This window comes from Toxotes jaculatrix, chromosome 16, assembly GCF_017976425.1.
Source record: "Toxotes jaculatrix isolate fToxJac2 chromosome 16, fToxJac2.pri, whole genome shotgun sequence".
NCBI classification, from domain to species: domain Eukaryota; kingdom Metazoa; phylum Chordata; class Actinopteri; family Toxotidae; genus Toxotes; species Toxotes jaculatrix.
This window is the reverse complement of record NC_054409.1, coordinates 13,215,929-13,243,557: the sequence shown is the minus strand read 5'-3', so window position 1 is coordinate 13,243,557 and position 27,629 is coordinate 13,215,929. Positions and strand designations below refer to the sequence as shown.

Genomic DNA, 27,629 nt, shown 5'->3' with positions numbered 1-27,629 from the left:
AGATCAGTTGATTAAATGAGTTAAGTCTGGTGTGCTGCTGCTTGGTTGGAACAAAAACCTGCAGTCACACGGCCCTTTGTGGAACAGTTTGGACACCCCTGCTTTAAAAGCTTGTGTCTCTACCTGTCAGATTGGTGCTACTAATCATGTGGGTTTTTAACCCAATGCTGCCACCCAGTGGAGTAATCTTATATGGGATTTTTTTTTTAACAACTTAACCACTAAAAATTACCGGTAATAACTCTACAGATCTTTCCTAAGTGGTATAGATTTGTTTTTAATCCTATAAATGATTGCAATTATTTCAAACCTTGGAACTAAATATTGGTCCTGCAAGAATGCATCACTCACTTCATGTAAAAAGAGAAAGGACACGATTCAAATACTATATTATTTTATTTACCTGAAACCACAACCTCAGTAATGCATGTACAATCATTATTAATCTTCAATAATGATCGTCTTTTTACATATGGTTAATATTGTTCTTCGACCAGGAGTTGCTGAGAGGACTGCACAGGCCCCCTCACATTAGATCACAGTTTTACAGCAGTTGATAAAGATACATGATAATAATAATAATAATAATGAGGATGCAGAGGCAATAAGAAAACAGGAGAACACTGTTGTATTGCAGATTACTCAATGAATCAAAGTGTCAGTCTGTAGTCCTCATTGCAAAGGACTAGTTCATCAGAAGGTAAATGGTTCAGTGATCGGCCTACAGTAGTTAACAAAAGGAGGGAAGAAAAATCAAAGTAAAAAAAATCAAAATCAAGTAGAGCACAGTCAAGTTCAGCATGAGTCATTTCTCATTGTCTAATATTGTGCAAATTACCAAAACCGTTACAATAAAAACAGTGATTTCCCAATATCTACGATATATATATCCATCTTAAAACCATCTTAATATGTCATCGGAGTATTATACATTAGAATCTATAAATACAAATTGCAAAGCCTACATACAGCTGAAACGCATGCATGATTTTTGTACACTGATGTACAGCTAAGACCATTCAAACCCAGTGTTTTAAAGATTCTCTAAGCTACCATGAAAGTTGGAAACTAATTCTTCATGCAAGAAGGAACGTTGAGGGTGTTGAGAACTTCCCTGCACACGAAACTGGAATAGTGTCATATTGATATAGCATCTGCACACAGAGGTATAAGTGTGTTTAGAAGTGTGTGTGTGTTCGTGTGTTGTGGGGCCAATGGAACTATGTTTCCAGCCCAACCACTTCTAGAAGTATACGCTTAACTATTTGGTCTTTTTACTGTGGAAAACAAGTCCTTTTTTTTGTTGTTGGTGGTGGTGCAAAGGTATACACACACACACACACTGCTGGTCATCATGGTGTCTGAGGTGTGTGAAGTTAGAGTGAGTACACATGCTGGATGGCAGGACGACTCCAGCCTCTGAGCCCACTCTTTAATTTTGTGAAGCTTTTTATGAGAGCCAACCTGAAAGGGAAAGAAAAAACTACGTTAGTACGAAACATTAAATAAAAAAAAAAAAAAAAAAATCAATGACCAATTCGCATTTTATAATCGTACATTTTCCACCATATTACCAAGAGTCGGTGTCGGTTTTGTGAACATAAGCAAGTGTCAGAGTGGTGAAAAGAACAGCACACGGTGACATTCACAATGGTGGCATATGGTCAACATAGAAGCAGAGTTTCTCTGGTTTCCTCTGAGGACTGGCAACCCATAATCACTCCCTTGCATACCTCTAATGGGAAGATTAATATTTAAAACTATTTTCAGTCACCCTGATGCCTTAAAGTTACCTGGAGAATATTATTTCCCCAAAACCTTCTCAATTCCATGGTGGAAATTTATCAAATCTCTATTTCAGGAAGTGTTTCACAGTCTCCTTGTTTTATTAGATTCTACGGTGGTGAGGTGATATTTAGTAGAGTATGAAAAAGACAAATGGATACTCACTCTAGTGACAGGGGAGCCAATGGAAGGCATTGAGGAAGAAAGCACACAGTTGTTGTTAAGTGGAACACAAACACACACAGTGCAAACAAACCCAGGCTTCTAACCGCCCCCCCAAAAAAACCCACATGCTTTAGACGGGGGCGGGGGTTTCTCACACTTGGAAATTTCCATACAAAAAGATGCTTAGGATTAGTGCAGTTGACTGAACGGGCTCTGATCCAACATATATACACACTACCACAAAGTATGGTATGACCAGAACAAACTAAGACCTCTAAATATTAAAGCCTGTAGGTCAAATATACACAAGATCTGCTTCACTGCGTATTGAATTTCTCCTTCCCGTCATGTTGTGCCAAGAAAACTGAAGCATTCATATGTCTGACATGATCTGTATTCAAGTATCATATGCACATACAAAAACACTGGATATGAATAATGTCGATAACCAATGGCCTCAATCGTATTAAATAAAGACAGAAAACACTTTGATTCAAAGGGTTCAAGAGTGTATTTTTCCTTGAAGTAAAAAAAAAAAACAACATTTTGGGTTCTTATTTGCGATCCAAGTTCATTTGGAGTTCTTGTATTAGTATTTTTTCTGAATATTTTAATATTACTGTCCTTTGAATCAAACGCCATGGAGATGGTCGTTGACATACGTCATCCCCAACCAGTTCTGTCTCCAAAGCAAAACACAAATAAAGTTAATGAATGTCCAAAAAAAAAAATCAATACAAACAATATATATCCTTAAAAGTGTTAGAGTGAAGGAAGTTTGTGTTCTGTTTTCTGCACAAGCAAATAGGGGCACACCTCAGATGTTACGCTATAGCAAGTCTGTTGAGGAAAAGCATGTAGAGATGAGCAAAAAAAAAAAAAATTCTTTTATCATATTGAGGTAGCTGTGCTCTGCCCAGTGCAGAAAAACTGGCTTATTTTCAATTCATTATCGTCGTAAAAAAAAACATCCATGAAGTTAATTTATACTCTAACAATGGGGTGGGGTGGGGTGGGGTGGGGTGGGGTGGGGGGGCATACACAATTAAATTAGAAATGAGAAACCACATACAGTTCATGCTGGGTCACAGGACATGCGGCTTTTGTTTGTCAGGATATTTTTTTGTTGTTGTTTTCTTTTGTTTAAAGCAGAGCATTCAAACGTTCACTCCCAAACCTTTCCCCATCTTCGTCTGCCACATGGAGGTTGTCCTTTCTGAAAGAGTTCTGAGTTTATACTGAAGACACAATGGTAAACATTAGAAAACAAATCAAGGCGGTATGTCTAAGCCACGCTGGTCAAACAATTTACAATGCCATTAAAAAAAATTTTGCATAAAATAGTGTTCATTCTCTGTACAGATCAATGAATTTCTGATATCTTAAAGTTTTCTTTTCATGAAGAGGGAATCTAGGCAAAACAATATACTGATGTTTCTGTAGTGACATAAGACAAAAGATGTTCCCAAAATCATTAAAAATATAAACCTCATGGGTAATATTGACATTAACAAGAAAAAAAAACTGGCAACAGTATATTTCCTTTCAAACCAGCAACGAAGTCCACAGCTACAGGAGTGACGGTCTTGTAACACTCGAACTTAAAGCCTCACCCATTCACAAATCCTATCCCAACTCAAAACAGGTGACTTCTCAATGTTAACATTTTTATATTATTTGTTACGTTTCGTGTGTTAAAGTTGGTCCTTCTCGTACACACGCGGTAGGCACGCACAAGCACACGCACTAACTCTACAAACACACACACACACACGCTAGCTATGCACATGTAGGAAAGGCAGAGAGGAAGGAGGGAGAGGAAAGAGTGAAGTGATGGCGGTGGGAAGGGGTGGAGGGGGGAGGGAAATGGAAAAGTCGAGGTTGTGCTCAAGTCAGTCAGGACCAGAACATGTCGGCCATGTTAGTGTCGGAGCTGTAGATCCAGAGGACCAAGGGGAGGGAAATGGCCACGAAGGGCCAGGAGATGCCCTCCATACATGCAGACAGGGCGCAGCCTTTGGAGCTGGCAGGCTTCTCCAGGTCTTTACCGGGCTCCAGGTAGTTCCTGGCGGCAAACTTGAGAAGCTCGTCCAGTAGAATGACAGGCAGCGAGATCTTGAGCACCATCAGCCACTGTGTCAGATTCAGGGGGGTGATCTGGAAGATGATCTGAAAAGACACACAGCGGATCAGTCTGCGTTGTCTGTTTTCCAGTTTTGAGAATCAGAATGGATTTCTAATTCAGCTTCATGTGTGATGAGCTGTTGTATCATGACAACACTATCTTCATTCTGCACGTCTGCACTCCATAGCACCACACTGTGTGTCAAACTCAAAGAAATATTTCTCACTGGAAGAGGCTCCACATAGAGGATAAGGAAGTGAAGAGACATGGAGAGGCAGATGGCTCCCAGCAGCCACACATTCTCCCAGGGAGGCATACGCAGCAGGGACTGGTTCTCTGACACACTGAGAGACAGCAAACACAAATACATGTTTGTTTAAAAACTCACTCAGGAGTTATTTCTTAGAAGTGCTGCTACCTGGATGTTGTAGTACACACTTTGAATAGCACTAGGAAAACATCAGTTAAGTGTAAGCCTGCAGTAAATCAAAGTGGCAGTTGTAAAGATCTGGAGTTCAGCCGGTCACTCAGAGCAATATCTGGGGGAAAAAAGCCTTTGTTTTTTCTGACTAAAGGACAAACCTGCTTAACATGTTGGACCAGCTAATTCATTAGACCGAGGATGCCTTGCTCACACTTACCTGTTTAGGGCATTGCACATCTCAATGGTGACCAGCACAGACAGGGCCATGGTCATGGGGTAAGGGGACTCAAACACCTTACAGTCCAGACCCTGGAAGTCTGGATTTTCTGGAGCACACTGCAGGAAGTGGCTCTATAAGAAGTGAAAAATTATTCAGTCATATCACTCGCTATATGGCAAAAAAAAAAACCCAAAACAAAACATCAGATGAATTTATTTTTTTTTTAATTCAGGTGTGTGGCATTAATAGTTGTTTGGCTGTAGTTCATACCAGCTGGTAAAAGGTAATCCTTGGTCCATCCTCAGCAGCAACAAACCACCAGGCAGCGGCTCCAACAGTGGCAGCGCCCACATAACCTGGTGATGCAAACCAGAAAGACGTCATTCATGCATGCAAACAATGACACAGATGTGTGGTTACTTAAATCTGAGAAATCAGCAAAACGTGATTACATGTGAGCATTTTCTAGCGAATACCTATGTTAACACTTCAGTTACATTATGCTAATGTGGCAGATTTCAGCGAGTTAACTAGCACTAGTTATTGCACTGACTAGGAGGAACTGCCAGGACATTTAACCAGCAGCTCTACTGTATGATTGCCAGCTGATGACTGATGCTTCCTAATGGTTTCTGCCAACACGTATATACCAACAATCAAACAAAGGAACATCAGCAGGCATTATTCATTATTGTAACATACAGCAGATACACCCTGTCAACCAAGCTTCTTCTCAAGATATTGATCCACTTTTCCTCACTTACATCCAATGGCTAGGTATCTGAAGAAAAGCCATCCAGAGATGAGGGGCTCACGAGCGTTGCGTGGTGGTTTGTTCATGATGTCCAAGTCTGGCGGGTTGAAGCCCAAGGCAGTGGCAGGCAAACCGTCAGTCACCAGGTTCACCCACAGCAGCTGAACAGGGATGAGCGCCTCAGGGAACCCCAGAGCTGCAGTCAGGAAGATACTACACACAGAAGAAGCATGATGTATGTCAGAGGGATTGAGTTATGCAGGGAATGGAGTTAATTTATATAAACCAGTGATCCTTACCAGACAACTTCGCCCACGTTTGAAGAGATGAGGTATCTGATGAACTGTTTCATGTTGTTATAAATGGCTCTGCCTTCCTCTACTGCTGCTACAATGGTGGCAAAGTTGTCATCAGCCAGCACCATCTCAGAGGCGGTCTTAGCCACAGCTGTGCCTGAGCCCATGGCAATGCCAATCTCAGCCTTCTTTAGAGCAGGGGCGTCGTTTACTCCGTCACCAGTCTGGGAGAAGGGTGAAAACCAGGAAGCCATAAATTATCTCATCATTTTCAGCGTTCTACATTATGTAACTTTATTTATCTGTACAGGAATTATCAATGACTCAAAAGCATGTCCTCTTGCTTACCATAGCTGTAATCTCATCATAGCTCTGCAGATACTCCACAATCTTGGATTTATGTGAAGGTTCCACACGAGCAAAGCAGCGGGCCTTGACCACAGCTTCTCTCTGCGCAGCAGGTGACAGATCATCAAACTCTCGGCCAGTGAAAGCCATGCTGGAGACGTCGTCCTCCTCACCGAAAATACCGATACGTCTGCAGATAGCCACTGCCGTCCCTAAAGCGTAAATGAGAGTATATTATTTACTTCGTAAGGTTTCATGGAATGAAAGTGTGTAAGTATGATGAACTACAGTATATTTGAGCATGTGGTAAAATGTTCTCTTGAACTCTTGAAGAAAACTTTTATGATATGTGTAAGTCAAATGATTGTTCTTTAAGCAGATGTGACTCTCTCTACATACCCTTGTTGTCTCCAGTGATCATAATTACTCGGATGCCTGCAAGACGGCAGAGTCTAATAGAGGCTGCCACCTCTGCCCTGGGAGGATCCAGCATGCCCACACAGCCAACAAATGTCAGATCAGTCTGGATGACAAAAAAGAAAAATAAATGCAGCTTAACACACAAAAAATACAGAAACCAGTTTAAAGAACTTGGAAAAAATCTTCTGCAGAATCTGGCGACCATTTTGATCTGTCCCATGTCTTACCTCATACTCAATGAAGCGGGTGGAGTCCTCCAACACCAGTTCACCTTTCCTCATGGGGTTGTCTCGAGTGGCCAGAGCCAGACAGCGCAAGGTGTCCCTGCCGGTTCCATATTCCCTGATGACAGACATTAGTTTCTCCTTGATTCCAGGGGTCAATGGCACCTTGTTGCTGCCTACACGGACATGTGTGCACCTGTCAATCACTCCCTCAGGTGCACCCTATAAGCAGGTAAAGACAGGAGACGGAGGACAAATGAAAGGAAAAGACAAAACTGCGTGTAAGAGAAACATTTTCAATAAACAAAGCTTGAGGAAACCACCCCCCAATATTCAAAATGTCCAAGGCTCAGTCTACAATGATTATTATTGTAGTTCTAGCAAATTACTGAAAGCATTTATTTTGAAAGCATGGATATTATCCAGAAAAAAAGGTCAACAATATCTAATGACAACAGTTATGTCATGTTTTATATTTTCATATCAGAGCCTTGGATAATTAAACCACTGCAGTAAGTCTCAATGTGTCTATTTCTTACCTTTACAAACATTTTGTCAACAGAGGAGCGGGCTTTATTAGGAGTGCAGTACACAGACATGGACTTCCGGTCTCTGGAAAATTCCAAGGTAAACTCTTTCTTCATCAGCTGCTTTATCACCTAAAAGTATGAGAAAACACAGTTACAATAAGTATGTAGTTTGTTTCATCTTATTTGAAGCGTGTATATTTTGCATAGCAAGGATAAGACTATGAAGAACTGAGGGTTACATACAGAATTACAGGCGTTGGCTCGCTCAATCTTGGACAGGCCTTTCACATCTGTATCAAACACGTTCATCTTCTCCACCAGGCATGTGAGAGCCGTCTCTGTGGCCTCACCCACCTTCTCATACACACCTTTGGTCTGGACACACAAAGAAATCGTCATCAGAAAATGTCAGCCAAAACATGTAGGGTGTTTCAAACGTGTTTCAGCATTATATGCATGTTAACACACAAAACTGATTCACTACCAACCTCGTTATAATCCAATGAAGAATCATTACAGAGAGCACAGATAGAGGCCAGCTCCACCAAGGCATCATACTGGGAACATCTCACTGGTTTGCCATCATGGTACCTAAACAAAACATGGATGTAGAAAGGACGCAACTAGTGAGCCAGCTGGGCAGAGTGGTGTACCTCAAACACAACTTTCCACCTCATCTTAGAATAATCCTTTTCAAGTCTTATAAAACAGATTAATTATGTTACACATACATTATTTTCATTTTAAAATGGCAGAAGACACTGAATACTCACACTTCTCCATCCGGGGCATATGTAGAGCCTGTGACAGTGAATTCCTTTAAGGAACAGTGCTCACCCTCTGCTCGGTCAATGATAAACATCTAGAAACATAAAAATTGTAGAGACAAAATATTACTGTCTAATACTCACACTACACACCTACAGTCTCTGTGGGTAAATGCCTCCTGATAAAAAGGACAGGAAAAAGCTGAGAAGCTGAGGGGCACTGCATCCAGGAGGTGGCAGTAGACCACCATCCACAGGAAAGGAAACTTCACATCATGAGTCCCCTTGAACATAGAACAGGATATTACAATGCAGTGCTGAGCCAAAGCAGACACTGAGCACTCTGGTGGGGAAGGTCCATAAATGTCACCTTACAGCAAGGCAGACACAGAGCTCCTCATGAATACACTCTGCATAAAAGTGAATCACTCTAAGGCGGAAATATTTTGACCTTGAGTGTCCAAACCTTTGGGTAAGGAGACTAGTTATGGTCTCTGGTTTATTGGGGGCCTTTACAAAAATCATTCAAAAACGTCAAACTATTTTAGTTGAGATGAACATAGAAGAATTTGTATTTTTAGAGATACCGGAAACCAAGACCAGAGCCTAACATGCAACAGGAAACACTGGCGGTTTTGAGGTTAGACAACACAAGGACTGTTACCACAGGTGTTAAGGGTATGCAACCACTAATACATAACACCGTCTTCCATCTAAAGCATCACATTAGCATTGAGAGATTCAGTACAAAGATGCACAAGGGATGAGAATGGAAATATCTCAATAAAATGATGAGCTTGCATTGTGGCTGCATTCCCCTCAAGCTACAGCAAGACTACAAAAGCAGTGATGTCAGTGGTGGTCCTACCCAAAACACAAGAAGTAGACAGAAATTGAAAAGAAACATTTAGTCATTCAGGGCAACTAATTTTAGTACTGCCCATTTTGTGGGGGCAGCTTGGATGTTACAGATGCATCAAGCACAAGTTTCCCTGTCAGTGACTGTCAAATAGCCAAGAATAGCATCCGATGGTTGCTAAAGCCTCTCAAAATTGCTAAACATAATTTTCTCTTTAAAAAAATGTGCTGGATGAGCAAAGGAAGAGGAAACAGACAGCAGAAAGAAAGAGAGAGAGAGAGGGAGAGAGAGAGAGAGAGAAAGAATCTTTCAACACAAGGTCAGTTATGCAACTCTACTGCTGGTTCTGCTGCAAGTGACTAACTACTGCATACTGATCAGCATGCTGCCTGAATAAGAAGGGGGAGTGGAATGAGGAGGAAAACACAAGACTAACAAGATAAAGGGCTGAGGAATAGTACAGAGAAAGATGGAGGGACAGAGCAGGAAAGAGAAGTATGATAAAAAAAATTAGAAACTTTAATGGGAACAAAGGAGCTATGAAGCTATACTGATGGGGTAATCCTATACACTTTGTCAGTCTAAAATAGTTGGTAAATATATAGTTCATATAGCCTTAAGTTGTCCACGTTCATATGGGTAGAGAAAATGAAGATATACACACACATGTGCTTTTGAATCTTATTTCATCTCTGCCTGTGTACAAGGAAATCTTTCATCCTTCCTTCCTTCATCTGCTCAGTGTTCAGTAAATCCCTTCTGTCATCAAAAGGCTGTCAGGGTTGTTTTATTGCTCAGTGAAAAGTTTACAGTTGAAAAGTTTTCAGATGTCAGGAAAGTAGCCAGGCTTTGCTCACTCCACGGATGGTAACTGTTCTAAAATTCTATTTATTTTTGTACTTTCTTTTTTTAATTTTTGTACTTTTCTTCCATTTTTCTTCCAGTTTGAAATGACCAATTATCCGTGCACTGCAGACTTTGTCACTGCTTACTGTACTGTTTCCCTGAGGGGGATGTTGACAAGCCATATGTAACTTTATTGTGATCACGAATAGTGAGTTATTTCTGTCTCACAATTGTTTCTTGAATGATCACTTTTGTTATGTTTATATAATGTTAACGATAGTTAGCACGCTCATCGGACACTCTCAACTTTTGACATTCTGAAGTACAAGTCTACTGTGAATTGTCCTGAGTCTGCGAGGTAACATTTACCCTGGTTGTTATGAAACCAGAGTAAATGCGGTTAGATAAGCTAACAATGTCAACTTCATTTCAGGTGAACTGAGCTGACTGTTGGAGGTTAATGAGCCAACTTTAAGTTAGTGCTTTCAACAGCAACAATGGCCTGTGAGGTAAATATGAGAAATAAGTGGCTAAATATATAATTTCTGATTTCACTTAAATGCAAAGAAAATCATAAACTTATACCAGATACACATTTTTAATGTGTTATTTATTTAAAATTTATTTTTAAACCCTAAACAGCTAGATACAACTGACTTCAACTGTTCATGGCTGAGACAAACCTGGCTGACAACATGTTTGTTGTTCGAACATCAATTAAGTCAAAAGGTGACTGACGATGACCAGAATTATGATGATGACATCATACAAAACTTTTTTCTAGTTGAAACGTACTTTAACATTATATCATATAATAGTCTTTCTCTTTTTCATGGAAATTTGTATCTTATCTTAATTTGCTGAAGGTGTGATTTGTTTTTTTAAACATTATTCTAACAGCAGATTTCTGACTGGTTATCCCACAGACTATGACTGCCAATGTTGGCAGGCTAGACCGGCTCCTTCAAAAACCATTTCAATCAAATGTGCAATTTTATTCTGTATCTAGATTGTGGTGTGTCTGCATACGTGACATTTATGAATAAATACATGAAGTTCACAAAGCGATGGAGGTTTCAGGTCTCTTTTCTCTGTTTCGGTCACTGCTCTCTGTTCTCTTACCCTGCACACGGACATCTGATTGGTGGTCAGCGTGCCAGTCTTGTCAGAGCAGATGACAGATGTACAGCCAAGGGTCTCCACAGAGGGCAAACTGCGGACAATGGCGTTCTTCTTGGCCATGCGGCGTGTTCCTAACGCAAGGCAGGTAGTGATGACAGCAGGCAGACCTGGTGAGAAACATCAACAGAAACACAGAGGTGGATTAAAACACACCAGAGGACATAAATGATTACAGAAAAAAATGCAGACATCCTTTTATACTCATTCACTCTAGTGGTGAAACTACTATCCTTTGTCCCAATAGCATGAAGTATTCAAACATAGTCCCTATCACAGGATTTTCCTACCAACTGTCCCAGCAGTCTGAATAGCAGCACAATCCTGGAGCCTCTTAGAGCAAATAGCATGTCAAGGACATGGCTGCATTTGTGTGGCTATCCAGCTTACCCTCAGGGATAGCAGCAACTGCCAGGGCCACAGCAATCTTGAAGTAGTAGACAGCGCCTCGAATCCAGGAGCCTCCGTGGACAGGATCGTTGAAATGTCCAATATTGATGATCCACACAGCGATGCAGATCAGTGAAATAACCTTAAATTATACAATTATACAACATTTGTTTAAAATCAAAAATCATAATTAAAATCAACATTATACTTTTTGAGCATACAGAAATAGCTGAAGTAGTTTTTAATAACATTTTAAAGTACAAAAAGGCAAAGAACAACAGTGTGAGAGAACAATGCAACTTCAGAAATAACCTTAGATAGCTGCTGTCCAAATTCGTCCAGCTTTTGCTGCAGTGGGGTGCGCTCTTGCTCGGTTGATGCCATCTCATCTCGGATTTTGCCAATCTCTGTGTTGCCACCTGTGGCCACCACCACACCAACAGCCTTACCAGCTGCAATGTTTGTGCCCTGTAGTGAGAAGTAGACAGTAGAGGACAAACACATGACACATTCACCTTCTGGGGGTGAAACTAGTTGAACAACTTTTCAGAGAACAGTTGCAAAAACACATGCAGGAGATTCAACATGCGTCAAGAATCAACATGCAGCAAAAGTTAATACATCACTTTCCTACGCAAATTTTAGAAACAGTGGAAGTGGCTGTAATTTCTTTTGGAGATGAAGGTGCACAAATTGTAAATCCTTTCAATTGCTTCTTCTTCACCTGTCCAGACATGCACCGTTCTGTATGTTTTGTTTATGTATCAGACAGAAAAAGTAGGGACATAAATAGCTAATTCAGGATTTTCCAAAAGTGCAGTCATTCTAAAATAGAAAAAACTGGATGTGAGGAGGGATGGTGGGATAAAAAAAAAAATCAAAGAGAGGGAGGAGGAGGATGACAGCAAAACATTGTTGCCTTTATAGGTGTTGTCAGATTCAGACGAAAGATGGAAAAGGGATGATTTTTTTTTTCAAAAGCAAAGTGTAAAATAACACAGAACAGCCTAAAATGGTCTTGTGAGTCACTCACAGAAAAGAGCATGTTCTTCTTGTCCTGGTTGACAGCACGTGGGTCAGGCACCGGGTCAGTGTGTTTGATCACAGACACAGACTCTCCTGCAGGAGCAGGAAACAAGAGATATGAGAGATGTAAGCAGTGGGAGAGCTCCTACACAGGAGAGCAAAGTGGTAGCTGTGAAGCTTGGTTCACACTTGGGGAAAATATGTGTAGAAGGTTTTGCAGATCACTGAACAGGCCTGACAATTATCAAATGCTGCACTGTCACTGCCTTTCAAACCCCATATCTGATGGTGTGTTTCCACTGTATGTGCGTTTGTGCGTGCAATCAACTGTGCAAGGTCTGCACTGTTCTGATAGAGTGAGGCAGGGAGCATTTGAGAGGCAGTATGGCCATGAATGGGGAAGGGAAGAGAGGAGAGAAATAGCTGAAACACTAAAATATCCCATGGAATTTGCTACCAATTAAGGCAGCAGAGCAAGACAAGAGATTTAAGGACTTGATTCACATAAACCCCTTCTCTCATGCATTATCCATCCTTCAGTATTCTCAAATTATTTTCCATCTACCTCACTGCCCAATTATCCATCCCTACATTAATCTATTTTACTTTTCCTTTCATCCACATCATATAGTCTTCTTTTTGTGTTGGTATTGACTAAGCAGCCATGAATACAAGGTGTAATGAGGACATGTGCATCAAAAGCAGGCAGAACTTGCTTATTTGTATCCTACTGTGTCTGGATTGATCAGAAGAGGTGAACTGCTGCAGAGGCAGGAAGAGAAATAATGTACAAATAGTGCATGTCTACTTAAAGAAGCTATAAATGAAAAAGTTAATGAACATTTTTGTGTAAACCTCCAGAATTTATAATTATGAGTAATGGGTGGGGACAGTAAGAGACAGAAACATGAACTGACATAAGCTCACATGGACAAAAAGTCTATATATAAGCAATTTAGAAATTGTTTTACCTGTAAGAATTGACTGGTCTACCCTCAGTGTGGTTGACTTGATAGAAGTCAGCCTGATGTCTGCAGGCACTTTATCACCAACTGTGGAGAGAAACAACAAAGCAGAGGGGACAATTAAGTACCTCTTCACAACTTAAAAGCATCTGTAAATGACTTTGGCTGCAGGGGGATAGATACCTTGTGAAACTGGATTAAATTAACTTTGAAAGTGTACCAAAAAAACTGTCAAAGCAATTAAAAAAAGCAGAGCGGTGTCATGTAAATTTCCCACGTGTAAAAAAAAAAAAAAAAAAAACACCTCTAAAATTAGAGCACTGCATAATGAAAAGAGAAAATACTTTAAGATAAAAGCAATAAACAAACAAATCACCACACACAGACACTTAAGTCTTGGAAATAAAATCAGCTGCTGTGTATCCCAACTCATGCCCCTTGGGAGTAATAAAATAATCAAACTCAAGTGAGGAGAGGCTGAGAGAGAGAGCGAGAGTCGTGCATTCAAAAATTATTAATGTTCCACTCATCTCCTGCACAGGACACGAATAGATTGCTGCTCATTCTTTCCACTAACACAAGGCTTTAGCAATCCCCATTAAAACAATTTGTAAAATGTAAATATACACCAGATTCAAAACAAGTGTTTCTTTTGCAGTCAAAGGATAAGTACCTTGATGATCAGAGCACATTTACTAGCTTTACTGAAAAGGGTAGAGACTCCCTTGTATGGTTTCACGTGCATTTTAGGTCTGATCTGGGCGCTGATAATGAACCTTTCAGCTTTGTGGTTTGACTGAAGAAAAAAAGTATTTAAAAGTCAGACCATACTCTGCAGTCAGATGCACATCTGCTTTCAAATGGTGTTTTCTTTGATTTTTCCATTACAAAGCACTTGTATAGAATGGGACAAAAAGACAAACATGTAATTTACATAGTATAGCTTAAAAGGCAAGAGAGAGACAGAGAAACAGTTTTTAAAAGGAGCCTAAAGGTGTAAGCTTGTACTGTTTATGTTCACTGCATCATACTGTACTATTACATAAAGACTATTGGGCAGATAGGGGTGCCAATAGCATTCAAAATGAATGTCTAATGTTTTAATGAAATTCTAAAGCACAATGGACAAATGCCACTGTCATCTTACAGTAAGACATCACACAGCTTGAAAGGGTGAAGGTAAAAGCAATATAAAAGCAATGGCCCAGAGTCTCTAAAAAGATCCTTCTGTGGACAATGGAGAGTGGTGACAGACATGTAAACCAACCCACGGGCCTCTGCAGTGCCCTTCTGAGTACAGAGGAAGAGATGGGGGGGGGGGGGGGGTGGGATGGGAAGAGGGATTAGAAGAGTCCAGCAAAACCCACGTCCAAAAATGGGAAAACTATTTTGATCAGTTGCAAACATGTGCTGTTGGATCTGGGGGAAGGGAATGGTAAAATGTTCTGTTTTAAGCAAGGAGAACCCGTTTTACGTCACATGAATTAAAATAGAAACAGTATGACGTGTTCTTGTGTATAGACTGTTCATTCATTCCCACCATTCTCTTGAGTATGTGACAGCTTCTAGCCATTAATTCAGAGACTGAACTGAGGAAATTCTTCACAAGAAATATATGACCAATAAAACAAACTCCTCACTGTATTGTCTCACATTTTGCCTACACAATAACTATAATTTAAAAATCTATCTTATCACTGTAACATGTGGTTATGCTGAGTTCATGGTGAGCGATAATGCTTCTGGACTATCAGCTCCACTACCAAATTTGGTCCTCCAGCTGGATTGAGGCTGTCAAAACCACTTCATCATCACCTGTCTGCCTTCAAACTAGATCCCCCTTTAACACACAGGAGATAGTGGAGTTGATGAACAAGCATAGCATGAGGGAGGACACAAAGGAGATGAGGAATGGCAGTCACTGGAAATTTTTAAGACAAAGCCCTGTGGGAAAGTTCCTCCAAATAGTCGCTAATTAGAAAACCTACCCTCAAGTAATACTGAAACACCTCCCTATTTACCCCCCGTCAGTGTACACTGGGAATAAGGTCACAGCATAGTTTGACAGTAAGAGGAAATTTTATATTATTAAGGCCATTAAAATTAAACCTACTTCTCTTTGGAATACACCTTAACAGCAAATCATACATTGGTCAGTGATAATTAGATAAGCATAAGCTACTATTTTTACTCTGTCTGAAATTACTGTTTATTAATGTTGCTGCAAATCATTTTAGCAAAAGAGCTGAATACAGTTCCTTTGGAATCATCTACTGAAATCTGGCGCAGTGACCTAGAACTTGCAGCTGTTTTGACTAAGAATGACATTATCTTTCCTTTCATCTTTCAGAACATGCTCTTTTTAGCTCTTATTTTTCTGGGAAAGAGTGGACAGCCTCCAGGATAGGGACCTTTCCTTCTCCCATGTGAACAAAGGACTTTATCTGTGTTATCTGTTCCCTTGAGTTAAGGACAAATGTCAGGCTGCACACACTTAAATGATAGCATGCCATCAGTTTGTAAAGACCCAAGTCGTCTTCATACCCTACCCAGGGTCTGTATCCCCACTTTTTCTCCAAACCTCTACCCTGATGTGACTGACAGTGCAGTCTCAGCTCGTGTGATGTAGCCCAGGAAATGAAAACAGGCAGAAGACAACTATCCCATATAACAAAATCTAAGGTCATCTCAACATCATAACATTGAACAGGACACTCATTTAAAAAATTTGACTTGTGTTATAGCACAGATATTCTAATATATCATCATGGGGGATCCAGTGTAACTTTAGACATCTTAACAGGGTTGTTTATTTTCTCTCCCAGTGACTGAGGCTCTCTGATGTGCTAGCACGTAGGCTTGCAGCCTTCTGGGACCTTTCATGAGGTCCTGCAGCCCTCAAGGGACTCTCTCACTTGTCTTATGAATGGAAAAATCACAAGACCAAACCTTGACATGCACAAACATACATGACACTCTGCACGCCATATCAGTTCAGTGTGTTGTTACAATCGTGGAGCAATACCTTGGTCATGTGAGAGGCAGAGGAAAGTGGAACAGACAGGCAGCAGATGACGGGCAGAGACAAATAGCATAGCATAGCCATGGACACTGCTTCTCAGATGCTTGGTGTCGTGACTGTCTGCTCCGAATGGCTGTGCTTGCATCCTCCATTTTTGTAGCAAACAACATAACATTAATAGGGCATGCACTGGGTCAAGCTGAGTTTTAGAGCTCAAGCCAAACTACTTCAAACAGTTTGTCACGTTTATAGACTGTAATTTAATCAGGTCATTACAATTCAAATTCAAACTTTTGGAACAACTGAGAGCTTAAGAAAAGATAAACGTGAAGCTGTTTTTCTGTCTTACACCAAGAAGGACACCCCCTGGTGAATTTGTAGTTGCTAGCTACTTTGATATGGTCAAAGTAAATTTTGTGAGATCAGTATATGGTTTCACACAAAAACTGCGAGAGGAAACACTTGTTCTAAGGTAAGCTAGCTCACACTGTTGCTTTCTTTGTAAATACTGAAAATGTTGATACATAAGCATCATATAGTGCGATGATGTGTATTCTAACCCCTGCTGTACGTCCATCCTTGACTGTTTGTAAACAGAAAATCTGCCTATAATAAAACAGTTCTTTCCGTCGTGTGCTACAAAATCTTTATCAGTAGCAATTTTAGGTAGGTATTTACACCTAATATGTGAATTAGGCTAGATCTATAGCCGAATTCAAGCCAAACAGGACTTGCTAAAAAATGGTAGAATTAGCATGCACCAAAGGCTGCCATTTTGACATCTCATCTAAAAATATTATTTTTGAAAGATAACTGCCACTTAGATGACCACTTGTTAGAGATGGCAGCTCTGAACTCTGTTGCTGTTATAAAAAGAGGTAGCTGTGTCACTTGATGCTGTCCACAAAGACAGACAAAAGCAAACTGTGGTCAATGATACCTGATTCATACTGCAGCAAAACAAACTGTTTGTCCAACAAAGCCCAAACATTGAAATGTGAGAAGTAAGCAAATACTGTAGGGAAAACATGTTGAAGAAGAAAATCTTTCTTAGCCGGTAAGACAAGTGGGCTGGATGTCTTCTGGATTGTTGAGACAGCACAGCATTTTTTTCAATCTGACTTACTTTTCAGGGGCGGGGGCAATGAGTGTGTGACTGCGAGAGGAGAATTGGGTACAACCAACACAGTATCCAAAAATAGGACTAAAAAAAGCATATTACCAACACAAAATTCACACACTCAGCACACAGAGTTCCTCTAACCACTTAACGACAATTGCTCTGATGGACTATCTGAGCTGGTGACAGCAAAATTATCGGAGCTCCAGATCTAAAAGTACTCAAAGGATATAAACCAAACGCCTGGTCTGAAAGGACACTTTGCAGCCTGGCATTACATTCACACATCATCAGCCTTCACACTGCAAGTCGCTGGTTGACTAGCTCCCCTGCCACGGCTAACATGAACACATACACACACAGCCCTAAGGCTAAGTAAATGTAACTTTGGTAGCTCCTGTAGATACTGCTAGTTTCACTTTGTGACAGATTCATACTGTGCAACGTAGTCTGTTACTCAACTCCATCCTGATGACTTACGTGACCTCAGGGGCCATCTATCAGATTTAAGGCCATATTTATGTGAACAGCTTGCTACCGCACACAGTAAATCACACGCTATGACTGTGTATATAAAGCACGCAGAGAGTTTTGTTTGATTCAGATATTGTCCAATAAAAACTTTAAAGTTGGCACACTGAATGAGCTATGAGACTGAAAATGGCATAATTATTGCTGCAACATGGTCAGTAGTTCTACTTGGATGATAACATAAGACAATGTCTACAGTGTTATTTCAAGAAAGCTGAGCATCATCTGAAGCTGGTGTCAGGAACCTGACTGTACTGTTTACTACTGTTCCTGGTAATCACATTTAATTGATTCTGATTCCATTTCCAATTGTCTATATTTAACCCCAGTTCAGATTTTTGTTGTATTATTGGAGTAAGAAACCAAAATATCCTGACTGGCAAAAAAATATTTTGAACAGATGAAGTTTGCCAAAAATCTAACTGACATATATGATAAGGCATTTTGACTCTTTTGGTAAAAAGATAAACAATCGTCCATATTTTGCATAAGTTCATTTTTCAGTGTCTTACATTTGCTTTTTCTTGAGCTAAAAGTGTTTACATTAGCTGCTGCAGTGCTGCAGTCTGTACTTTGTCATGTTAGACAGGCTTGCTCCATTTGTTTTATACAGAAATTAAATTTTTGCTGCATGATCACTGCCCTCTATTTTGTGATGTTTAACTACACATGAGCACTAGCTCCATTTTGCCACATTGTAAACACTCTATACAAACTGTGTTTCAGTCCGTAACTTGTGATGCGGACTGAAACACAGTAGGTCCTTGTTTTAGAGGGGCTTTAATGTCATTGTCATTTGTTGGAGGCTGACGGTTTGACCATCCATTTGACCTCACTGATGCCTCGTGTCTTCATTTAAAAATAAGTGTGTGCTATTATTACAAGATAACTTTGTCCTGCAGTTATATTCTCAAAAAGCAAGTTAGTATGAGAATTAACAAGACCACTATAGCGTGTTCAAGTTACTGATGTTTATCATTCAAATACAAATTTGTGCCATGGAGCATAATACAGCAATGACTCTGTAAGGCACTGGAATGTTGTGGGTAAATCCATAAACCTTTCTTTAAGCTTAAGTCCAAATTAAATACAGACAATATATAAATCTTTTCTTTGACCCTTCTTCACTAGCCTTGGCTTTGTGACAAAAAAAAAAAGGGAAGATACATCATTAACAGAAAGAGAGAGAAAGAATTAATGAAAGTCAATCAAATGGGATCAAAGACAGAAAGAGGCCCAGCGAGAAAGACTGATCAGTAAGAAAACACAGAAAACCAGAGAAATGAGGAGCAGTGACGCAGAAGGTATAAACATATGTGGCCCAGTCCAAGTTGAGGTTAGCCAAGAAATGTTCAGGAACAGATTGGATCTCTGCTCTTGTATTGCATAACTGCTTTACTTACTCGGCATTACCATCACTCTGAAATTGTCTTGGGAGACGAACAGGATGAGAGATCAGTTGTGTGTGTGTGTGTTTAGACTATGTGGAGAGCACGTCATAACAGTGTTGATGATGTTTACAGAACTGATAACCAATGTTATATGTACATCTCTTACAGTCACCAGTAGCATCTGCATGTTGAATTACATCAATTCTATAGGCAACAGACTAAAAGCAGTAATCTGTATTAAATCTGAAAATTATTTATATTGACAAAGTTCTACATGTGACTTCTCCTATTTTGTTGTTCATGTTCATTTACAAGCAAGTGTGAACATTCAGAGTATTAGAATGCGTCCCGTCTGACGACCTCATGCCTACTATTTTTCATCTTACCTGCAACCTCCACAATGTCCCCAGGCACAATGTCTCGGGCCTTGATTCTCTGGACACTCTTCCTATCCTGGCGGTACACCTTCCCCATCTCTGGCTCATACTCCTTGAGTGCTTCAATGGCATTTTCTGCATTTCGCTCCTAAACAGCAGAAATAGGATTAAGGTAAAAAAATGTATTTCATACAAACACAAAGCAATTTTGAAGATTATAGTAAATGGTGGATATTCTAAGGGTTGGTGGATATTATGACATTTTACCACTGTACTTGATTAATCCTAATAACATGGATCCACGCTACGTTCACGAATACTACTAGACAGCCAAATTATATTTAGTGTCTATCACAGGGCCTTTTTCAGCAGCATGGCAGATAGGGAGATGGTGCCAAAAAACAAACAAACCAAAAGAAAAAACAACAACAAAGGGCTCAATATCACTAGTGTGGCAGATGTTTTTTAGCTATGCACAGTCAGATATTTCTAAAAGCAAAGTTATCTGTAAACTTTCTCAGGCAACGTTCAACAATTACGGAGGCAATGTGACAAAGCTATTCAACCACGTTAAGCAACATGACCGGTGTGTTGGTACAACTTCACTATCTATATCTTACTATGAACCGAAACACAGTTATCACTGACTGATGCATTGGAGCAGTAGAAAACTTATAATAAAAGCAGCAAACAGTGGAAAGAGATGACTAAGTCTGGATATTCTCGACAGTACATTTCAAAATTTAGATTGTGGACCGTGATTGTGTATTAAAAAAACAATGACATGATTTTTTGGGGGAAGATCACCCACCCATAGATGGAAACAAAGTGTCTTTTCAGATACACTATTACAGCAAAAGAACAGTTAGTCAAAATAGAGTAATGAGACAAAAGCAACATGACAAAATAAATAAATAAATAAACTAAGACCATGACATGGTTTAGGATAGACAGTGGAGAATAATTATGTAAGCACTGGGACATATTACAAAAGGCCAAAAAAAAAAGGAAAAGTGCTTTTTGCCTTGGTTTTCAGGTGTGAAAAAATACACTTTATTTACAATTTACCCTTACATGAAACTTTAAGCTTTGGTATAAGCAAAAGTCCCATGACATACCACTACAAGGACATTCTTTCTCTGGTTTCTCTGAATAATCCCTTCTTGCCTGCTCTGTTCCTTCCTAAATCATTCTTCACTTGCACTTTTCTGTTAGTGCTGACTTTTGCTTGTCTGACTGATTGCTCTCAGATTGGACAGGTTTAGCGGCAGCTCCCAGCCTGGCTGGCAGGCAAGCAGCGCTCACCTAGACACGGAAAGACAGGGTGCACAACCTCAGGATGTCACAGTCTTTTGTAAGGGATAGCAATGGGGATACAAAGCCATTAAAATGGCTGCCAGTAAAGGTGAGGGTTTACACGGTTAGAGCGAGCTAAAGAGGCCATGCGAAAACACAGTTGCCTTTAATTCAAAGGCAGGTTATGCTCATTTAAAAATACAGATAGGGCCAAGTCAGTGACAACAGAAAAAGCAGCAGATACCTACACCACCTCCACATCATTCATACGGACTTTGTTTGCATTAACAAAGGCAAACAACCAGCCACTTAACAACTCACCATTTACACAAGCCTCAGCAGGATTGTCAACAAGCATTACATTTACAAGACAATTCAGCAGAGACACTCCCAGTATACCAGATGTCTTCTTTGACCAAGTATACTGAGCATGAGTGAGATTTACAATCACGGGGATTGTTCTCCAAATGAGTTTATCAGACATTTACCACAGAAGACACAAAAGTAGAGATGCACTTTTGACCTGTTCCAAAGGTCAGCAAAATAGCCTTAATCAAGACCTGAAGTCTCAGATCTTTCAACTCCGAACCCATGGGACAAATGAACTCGCCTGCAGTTATCGATAACAAGTTACGATTCACGGGATACCATACTTAATCCCTTGATATTTACAAATTTGTTTGGAAATGCAAGGTCTTGTGTATGACAGTATGTGTGTGAAACAAACAAGAAAAGTGTCATTTGTACATTTATGTTTAGGTATTCTTACATGAACTGTAAAAAAAAAAACAGGGATTCATCAAACTACACACAAAAAATACAATGAAGGCATCAGGTAATTGATATAGGGCTAGACGGGAGATATCTCACCATTTGATTTATTAACTTGAAACATGTTAGAGGGTCTATTATTATTATTATTGCAAAAAACGTTGGCTTCACTTAACTCTGGCTTTTCTTACAGTAAGTCAATAATGCTACAGCATCACCTCAGGATCCACTTTCCCTTGCTCTAACACAAAAATATAATACAGGTGCAGAGGGCTATGCTGACTCCAAGACAACCAGACATGCCAATGAATCATGTCCAACAGGAACATGTCCATCACATTATTGCTGGGATGTCACACTTGGCACATTCCAAGTATACAGTCATTCAAATCTGCCCTGAGCAGTTTTCTGGTAACATTAATCTAGACCTGCCATCCACAAGGCAGGTGCAAGGAGTCAGTGTGCCTATCTTTCATAACTAACTCCGGGGTAACATGTTGTTTTCTGGACCATTTTAAATTTGATTGGAATGGGTGCCAGTGTAAAAGAAAAAAAAAGAAGATAATTAGTTTTTCTGTGTGTCCAGATAAGTGCCTCCATCCACGACTGTTGCTGCCTTCGCTTCCTGCCTATAATTAAGGTGTATGTTGACAAATCAATACTGCTTCTCAAAGGAACTGACACTGTAAATCCTGGGGGAAGGCCAGGGCTCAGCAGTCACATATGAACACAGAGGCTTAGACATACCTACTCACAGGCAGCATTAAAAACGACTGCTTTTTTTTCTGTTGTACTCGTGAGGCCCAAATGTTGCCCTGCTCAGGCATTAGGGTAAAAGCTAGGATTTCTCTGAATAGGTAGGTTAATAAATGAGGATCAGAATATAACAAGTGAGGAGGAAGTGGAGCAGGACAGGTTTCCAGTGTGACAGTGTTTTTACCCTGAGGGTCTGATAGGATGTGTGCTATATCCTTGGCCTGGATGGGAAATGTTGCATTTCAATTTCTGTCTTTCATGATAAAAATGTAATTATGAGCTTCTCTATTCAATGTTTCCCTCATTAGCTTTCCCCTTCTGTAAAAGTCCTATATGGACTGTAAATTTCCAACATACATTTAGTGACAGTTTAGTGACAACTATAACACTGGAAGAAAAACTGCAGAGATGCATTTGTAAATGTAACATGTGTTTACCTGCCAGACTCCTACAATGGCATTTGCTATGAGAATAAGCAGGATAACAAAAGGTTCCACAAAGGCTGTAACGGTTTCCTCTCCCTCTTCAAACCAGGCCAGCACCTAAACACAAAACACAGAAAAAGAAATTAGCAATTAAATTCATCACAAATAACAATTAATACATAGGATAACACTGGCTGCGTCCCCAAAGAGCAACCAAAAATTAATATTCCTGCTTGCTGGATAAGCACATCAAGAGGTGTTTACAGAGCATATTATTTTGAACAGCTATTTGGTGGGGTCACATAATTTCAAAATCCACACAATATGTAACAATGCAGCCAACCACTTTACATCATCTACATGAATAGAACAGACAGGAGGTAGAAAGGTCAAAGCTATTTTCAATTAATTGTGTATATAGTGGCTGAGGACAACTAGTCCTCTAAGTCTGGCTTGTCTCCAGTCTTCTCTGACAATCCCACAACTTTTTGGTACAAAATTACCCAAGAACACAAAACACTTAAAATAACAAGAATATATGCTTCAGGCGGCTCTGATTCTATTATACATGCATTTTTGCAACGAGCCATTGCCACCACTTACTGAACAATGGTGGTTATCATGTTTGTTTTGGTAAGACAATGGCATTTTATCCCAGTGACTTTACCACACACTTTGTATGTTTTGTGCCAGAACCTCACCCTGACTTTTACATATTTGACATAATGATTTTATGCATTTAATAATCATTTAATAATCCATAATAAACTTCAAGCCAGCCTCTGCCAGTATTGCAGAAACTGGGCCCAGTGTGTTTGACAGTCGTGTCAGAAAGAGTGAATGTAGTAACCACTTTCTCCTCTTTTAGAATCTGTGCCAGAAGTGAATTGTGTCAAACAAAATGCCCCCCCCCCCCCCCCCCCCCCAACTCCAACCTACTTAAGAACAGCCAATCAAATGTCAACTCAATTCTAAGTGTCTCTCAAGCTAATTTACCTTTCTACCATCACTTCCTGAGCGACTTAATATAAAGTCTAAACAAATGTTTGTATATAACTTTGTAGTCAAAATGCTGTCATGTGGAAATAAATGTAAATGTGTCTGCATGTGCTTGTGTGATTGAGAGTGTGCTGCTCACTACAGCAGCTGATTTATAAGCTTTGTAACCATAGCTGGCTGTCATCGCCATGTCTTGGTGACTGATGATATTCTCAGCCAGTGGGCTAACAGCCAATGCTAGAGTAGAAACAGGGCCACAGGATAGTGAACCTGACACTGTGTCACACATAAACTACACTGGGGATTGCCACTCACTGGTGACAAGAACACAAGCATCATGAGTTACGCCTGTTCATTTATGGAACTGTCATGTTGTATTCACAATAACAACATGAACACTAGACATCAAAGCAATGTTGAGACTCACGATAAAGCGCAAGTCAGCTCTCGAGTGCGGTGGCAAATTAACACCTGAAAATTCAATCATCAGAGACACATGTGGACTTCTCAGGTGTCTGTCACTTTTACTCTGTAACTGTCAAACACATGCTGCTCATTCCAACCACAAGCTACATAAACACTGAACATGTTATAGTGACATACATACCTGTTTCCAGATCAACAAGATGTCAGTGTTTGTTTCTAACTGTGGGCTTTACTATTGACCTGTTAACAAAATCTATGTGACACAACAGGCACAAAGAGGCTACACTCACTTAAGATTTGCTTCAAGAGCCAAAGCATGTATACACTAACATATAATACGTTAAGATAGAATCATAAAAAAAACATTCATCTGGGTTGTGTCACCAGACAGATTCTGGGCTCCTTTCTCCTCCACCTTTCAACATCATTCTTGCTAAGCTGCGATCTGCACTGAATCTGAATCGATCAGAAAAGGACTGTATACACTTTATACACTGACAGAGAAAATAAAAAAATCTACTGAGCTCACTGAAATGGCGAAAAGAAAGACAGTGGTGGAGATGCACACAGACAAATATTTGACTGGTCTTGAAGGAAATGAAGCAGGCTCTTCTATTTAAGATCTCAGAGTGAATTAACCACTCACTACTCTAGCATGAAAACACCCTGTCTATGCTCAACACCTTGTACGAGTGTCAAAACCTGCTTACAAACCTTTACTGCTGCTGATCTTGATAAAACAGTAAAGGAAATATCGCATTTGGATGGCTCCAAGTATGTAATTAAAACATGAGCGACAAAATTAGTTTCACTAATTAGCTTTACTCTGTCTCTTACATATTGGTTGAATGAACAAGATCATAAACGCTGTATTAAAAACCAGGCCAAAGAAAACGTACTGGCAGGGAACTTTGCAAAGTGATGTTTATTCACTGTCATTGTGTATTCTGTCATTATATTAGTTCAAGATATTTTCGGCTGATATTGAGAACTTTTTGAGACAGCATCACAAAATGCTCAGACTTTTACTATTACTACTCTTAATAACATAGCAAAGGAAGCATAGCACTTAACTGTATACAAGCGCACAAGTTAAATATGAGCTACCAAATTTGTTCACTAGCTCTATCTCTCACATATCAGTTGAGTTAACACAGAACAAGCCACTCATACACAAACACGTTATACTTACAAAGGATATGCAGGCAGCGAGTAAAAGGATCCTCACAAGCAAGTCTTCAAATTGTTCAATCACCAGTTCCCAAAGGGATTTACCTAAAAAAATAGAGTTTCATTTAAAAGAATAATAATAATGCTTATGTATCCCTTTCATTAAAAAATATTTAGAGTAAGAAACTCAATACATAAACAGGTAACTCCTTGCATGTGTATTCAATTGTCCACTCACCCTCCTCAGCTGGCAGTTCTGCAGATCATCCCATTCAGACCACAGCAAAAAAGAGAGATGGACAAGCAGTCGATTAAATGTTAGCACTTGATATAAATTAATAGCACTTTGCAGTAAAGCAGTAGTGAAGCACAATTACACAGCGCTAACTGAGTCACACAAGTGATGCTCCCCTATATTTCAACACTGAGATCGTGACGTCAACGACCTTTCTTCTTTCCCGGCATGTCGCCTGTTACAAATCGGGATCCATGGCCCGTGAATACATGTCACCGAGGAGAGTACAGCGACTCGTTTTTGAACAAACTAACGTCGACCAGCTCCTTACCGTTTGGTCCATATTGTTCCCGCTGTTTCTTCACTTGCTCTGAACTCAGACCCGTGCTCTCATTCACGTTAAAAAAGCTGTAAACTTCTTCAACCGTCTTTGTGTGTGCGTTGTCCATGGTGAACGGCCACTTGAGGACGCCGCTTGTTTCGCCCTGCTTGTCCCAACCTCAACCTGTCACGGTCCGCTCCGTCTTTGGTGTCAACCCGTGATTTAAAACAAAAATACTTGAAAATATTCTAGCATGAGCCCAAGGTGTTGACTGTTACCGGCTATTTAGCTATTACACAGGACAGCGCGGCGTGCAGGTGTCTGCCGAGAGTGGACGAATTAACGGCTCCTGAGCTAACGACAGCTAACAAGCTAAAGCTAGCGAACAGTTGGGCTCCTTTGGGTCCGCTTGAATTCGCCGGCTATGTTCCGCTAGCTTTCACTTGAGCCCTTCGACAAATAATTCATATCAGTATCGCGGCTGTCTGTTTTAATGTCTTCCTCCTCTTTTAAAACAGCGAATTCCGGGCTAAATCTATCCAAATAGATGGTTTAAACATGTGGCTGAGTTGCGGCTCGGCTCCCTTCGCCCGCTCTGCTTGTGTATTGCGGAATCACCAGCGTCCTCATCGGCACCAATCGCGTTTGTCCGCTGCAGTTCTCGCGTACGTCGAATGCGGTGTTCAGTGTCCGCATGTGGAACCAGCTGATTGGTTAGATACACCGGAAATTACACACTCTCTCTCTCTTTCGCTCTCAACGAGGAGCGTGTGGCGGTGGCATACATTTCTATGCTACATTAGATTTATATTTATTTTCTATTCAATTTTCAAATGCCAGCCCGAGCAAAGTCTGTATCGTCTTTTCTCCAAAGATGTTATCACTTCTAAGAAAGGATGGTGATTTAAATGAGTGTTTTAAACGTATTTCAAAATAATATATTTTGAGGAAACGAACAACAGACTTATCAGAGACAAACTCAAAAGCATCATATTATCTTTTTCAAAATATCCTTGTTCTTTTATGTTGATGTGGAGTACGTGTGTAATAGGTAAGGAGCAGGACAGGGCAGTCTTGTGTAAGTGCATAATAATAATACTGGTAATAATAAAAATGGTTGGTTCTACAAATAAAACCACATAAAAAAGATTCAGAATGTTTGGAGAAAAAAAAGGTATGTGGGGGGATTTGGCAGGCTGAATTTTCCTGGGAGAGCTGACCAGTTATATGCTGGGTCTCGTGCATATAAACGAGCTTCTTATATCTGCGTATTAATTTCTACTCTGTTCAATAATGTGGAAATTTTTTAACCTTCTGTTTTGAGTGAGAGTTTGAGAGTTAGCTACATGAAGATATAATTTTAGATTTATGTTAATAGATCCCTACTTTCCCCCAGAAAATGCCTCCATCCTAGAGTCTTGCACCATGGTAGACATCACTTTTACCATCTTTGTCAGTGTTGTTG

The 27,629-nt window shown here is 40.0% G+C and overlaps 1 protein-coding gene across 2 annotated transcripts; it reads right to left on the bottom strand.

The window, feature by feature from the left end:
• Window positions 1–391: 391 nt before the first annotated feature.
• Window positions 392–26,802, bottom strand: atp2a2b (ATPase sarcoplasmic/endoplasmic reticulum Ca2+ transporting 2b). 2 transcript variants are annotated; one of them, XM_041058339.1, is made up of 24 exons: window positions 26,174–26,802; window positions 25,846–25,863; window positions 25,630–25,712; window positions 23,025–23,129; window positions 19,774–19,912; window positions 13,330–13,410; window positions 12,366–12,451; window positions 11,645–11,800; window positions 11,333–11,474; window positions 10,886–11,052; window positions 8,065–8,153; window positions 7,780–7,882; window positions 7,535–7,666; window positions 7,301–7,420; window positions 6,765–6,983; window positions 6,517–6,640; window positions 6,118–6,329; window positions 5,773–5,993; window positions 5,484–5,686; window positions 4,990–5,075; window positions 4,717–4,850; window positions 4,302–4,419; window positions 3,999–4,119; window positions 392–1,464 (listed from the first exon to the last, which is right to left on the bottom strand). In XM_041058339.1, exons 1-24 carry the CDS (start codon window positions 26,289–26,291, stop codon window positions 1,451–1,453), a joined length of 2,991 nt encoding a protein of 996 aa, XP_040914273.1. In that variant the 5' UTR covers window positions 26,292–26,802; the 3' UTR covers window positions 392–1,450. The 2 variants fall into 2 exon arrangements, with proteins under 2 accessions (XP_040914273.1, XP_040914272.1); XM_041058338.1 differs by lacking the exon at window positions 392–1,464 and having other exon boundaries at window positions 1,958–4,119.
• Between the last annotated feature and the right edge of the window lie 827 nt (window positions 26,803–27,629).

Excerpts from the sequence above, each read along its gene's own strand:
- atp2a2b (XM_041058338.1), bottom strand. The coding sequence starts at position 26,291 with ATGGACAACGCACACACAAAGACGGTTGAAGAAGTTTACAGCTTTTTT. Across the intron at positions 23,130-25,629 it reads TCGCTGCCTGCATATCCTTT|GTGCTGGCCTGGTTTGAAGA; the intron begins GTAAGTATAACG and ends TTTTGTGTTTAG. Across the intron at positions 11,053-11,332 it reads AGTTGCTGCTATCCCTGAGG|GTCTGCCTGCTGTCATCACT; the intron begins GTAAGCTGGATA and ends GTTTCTCACCAG.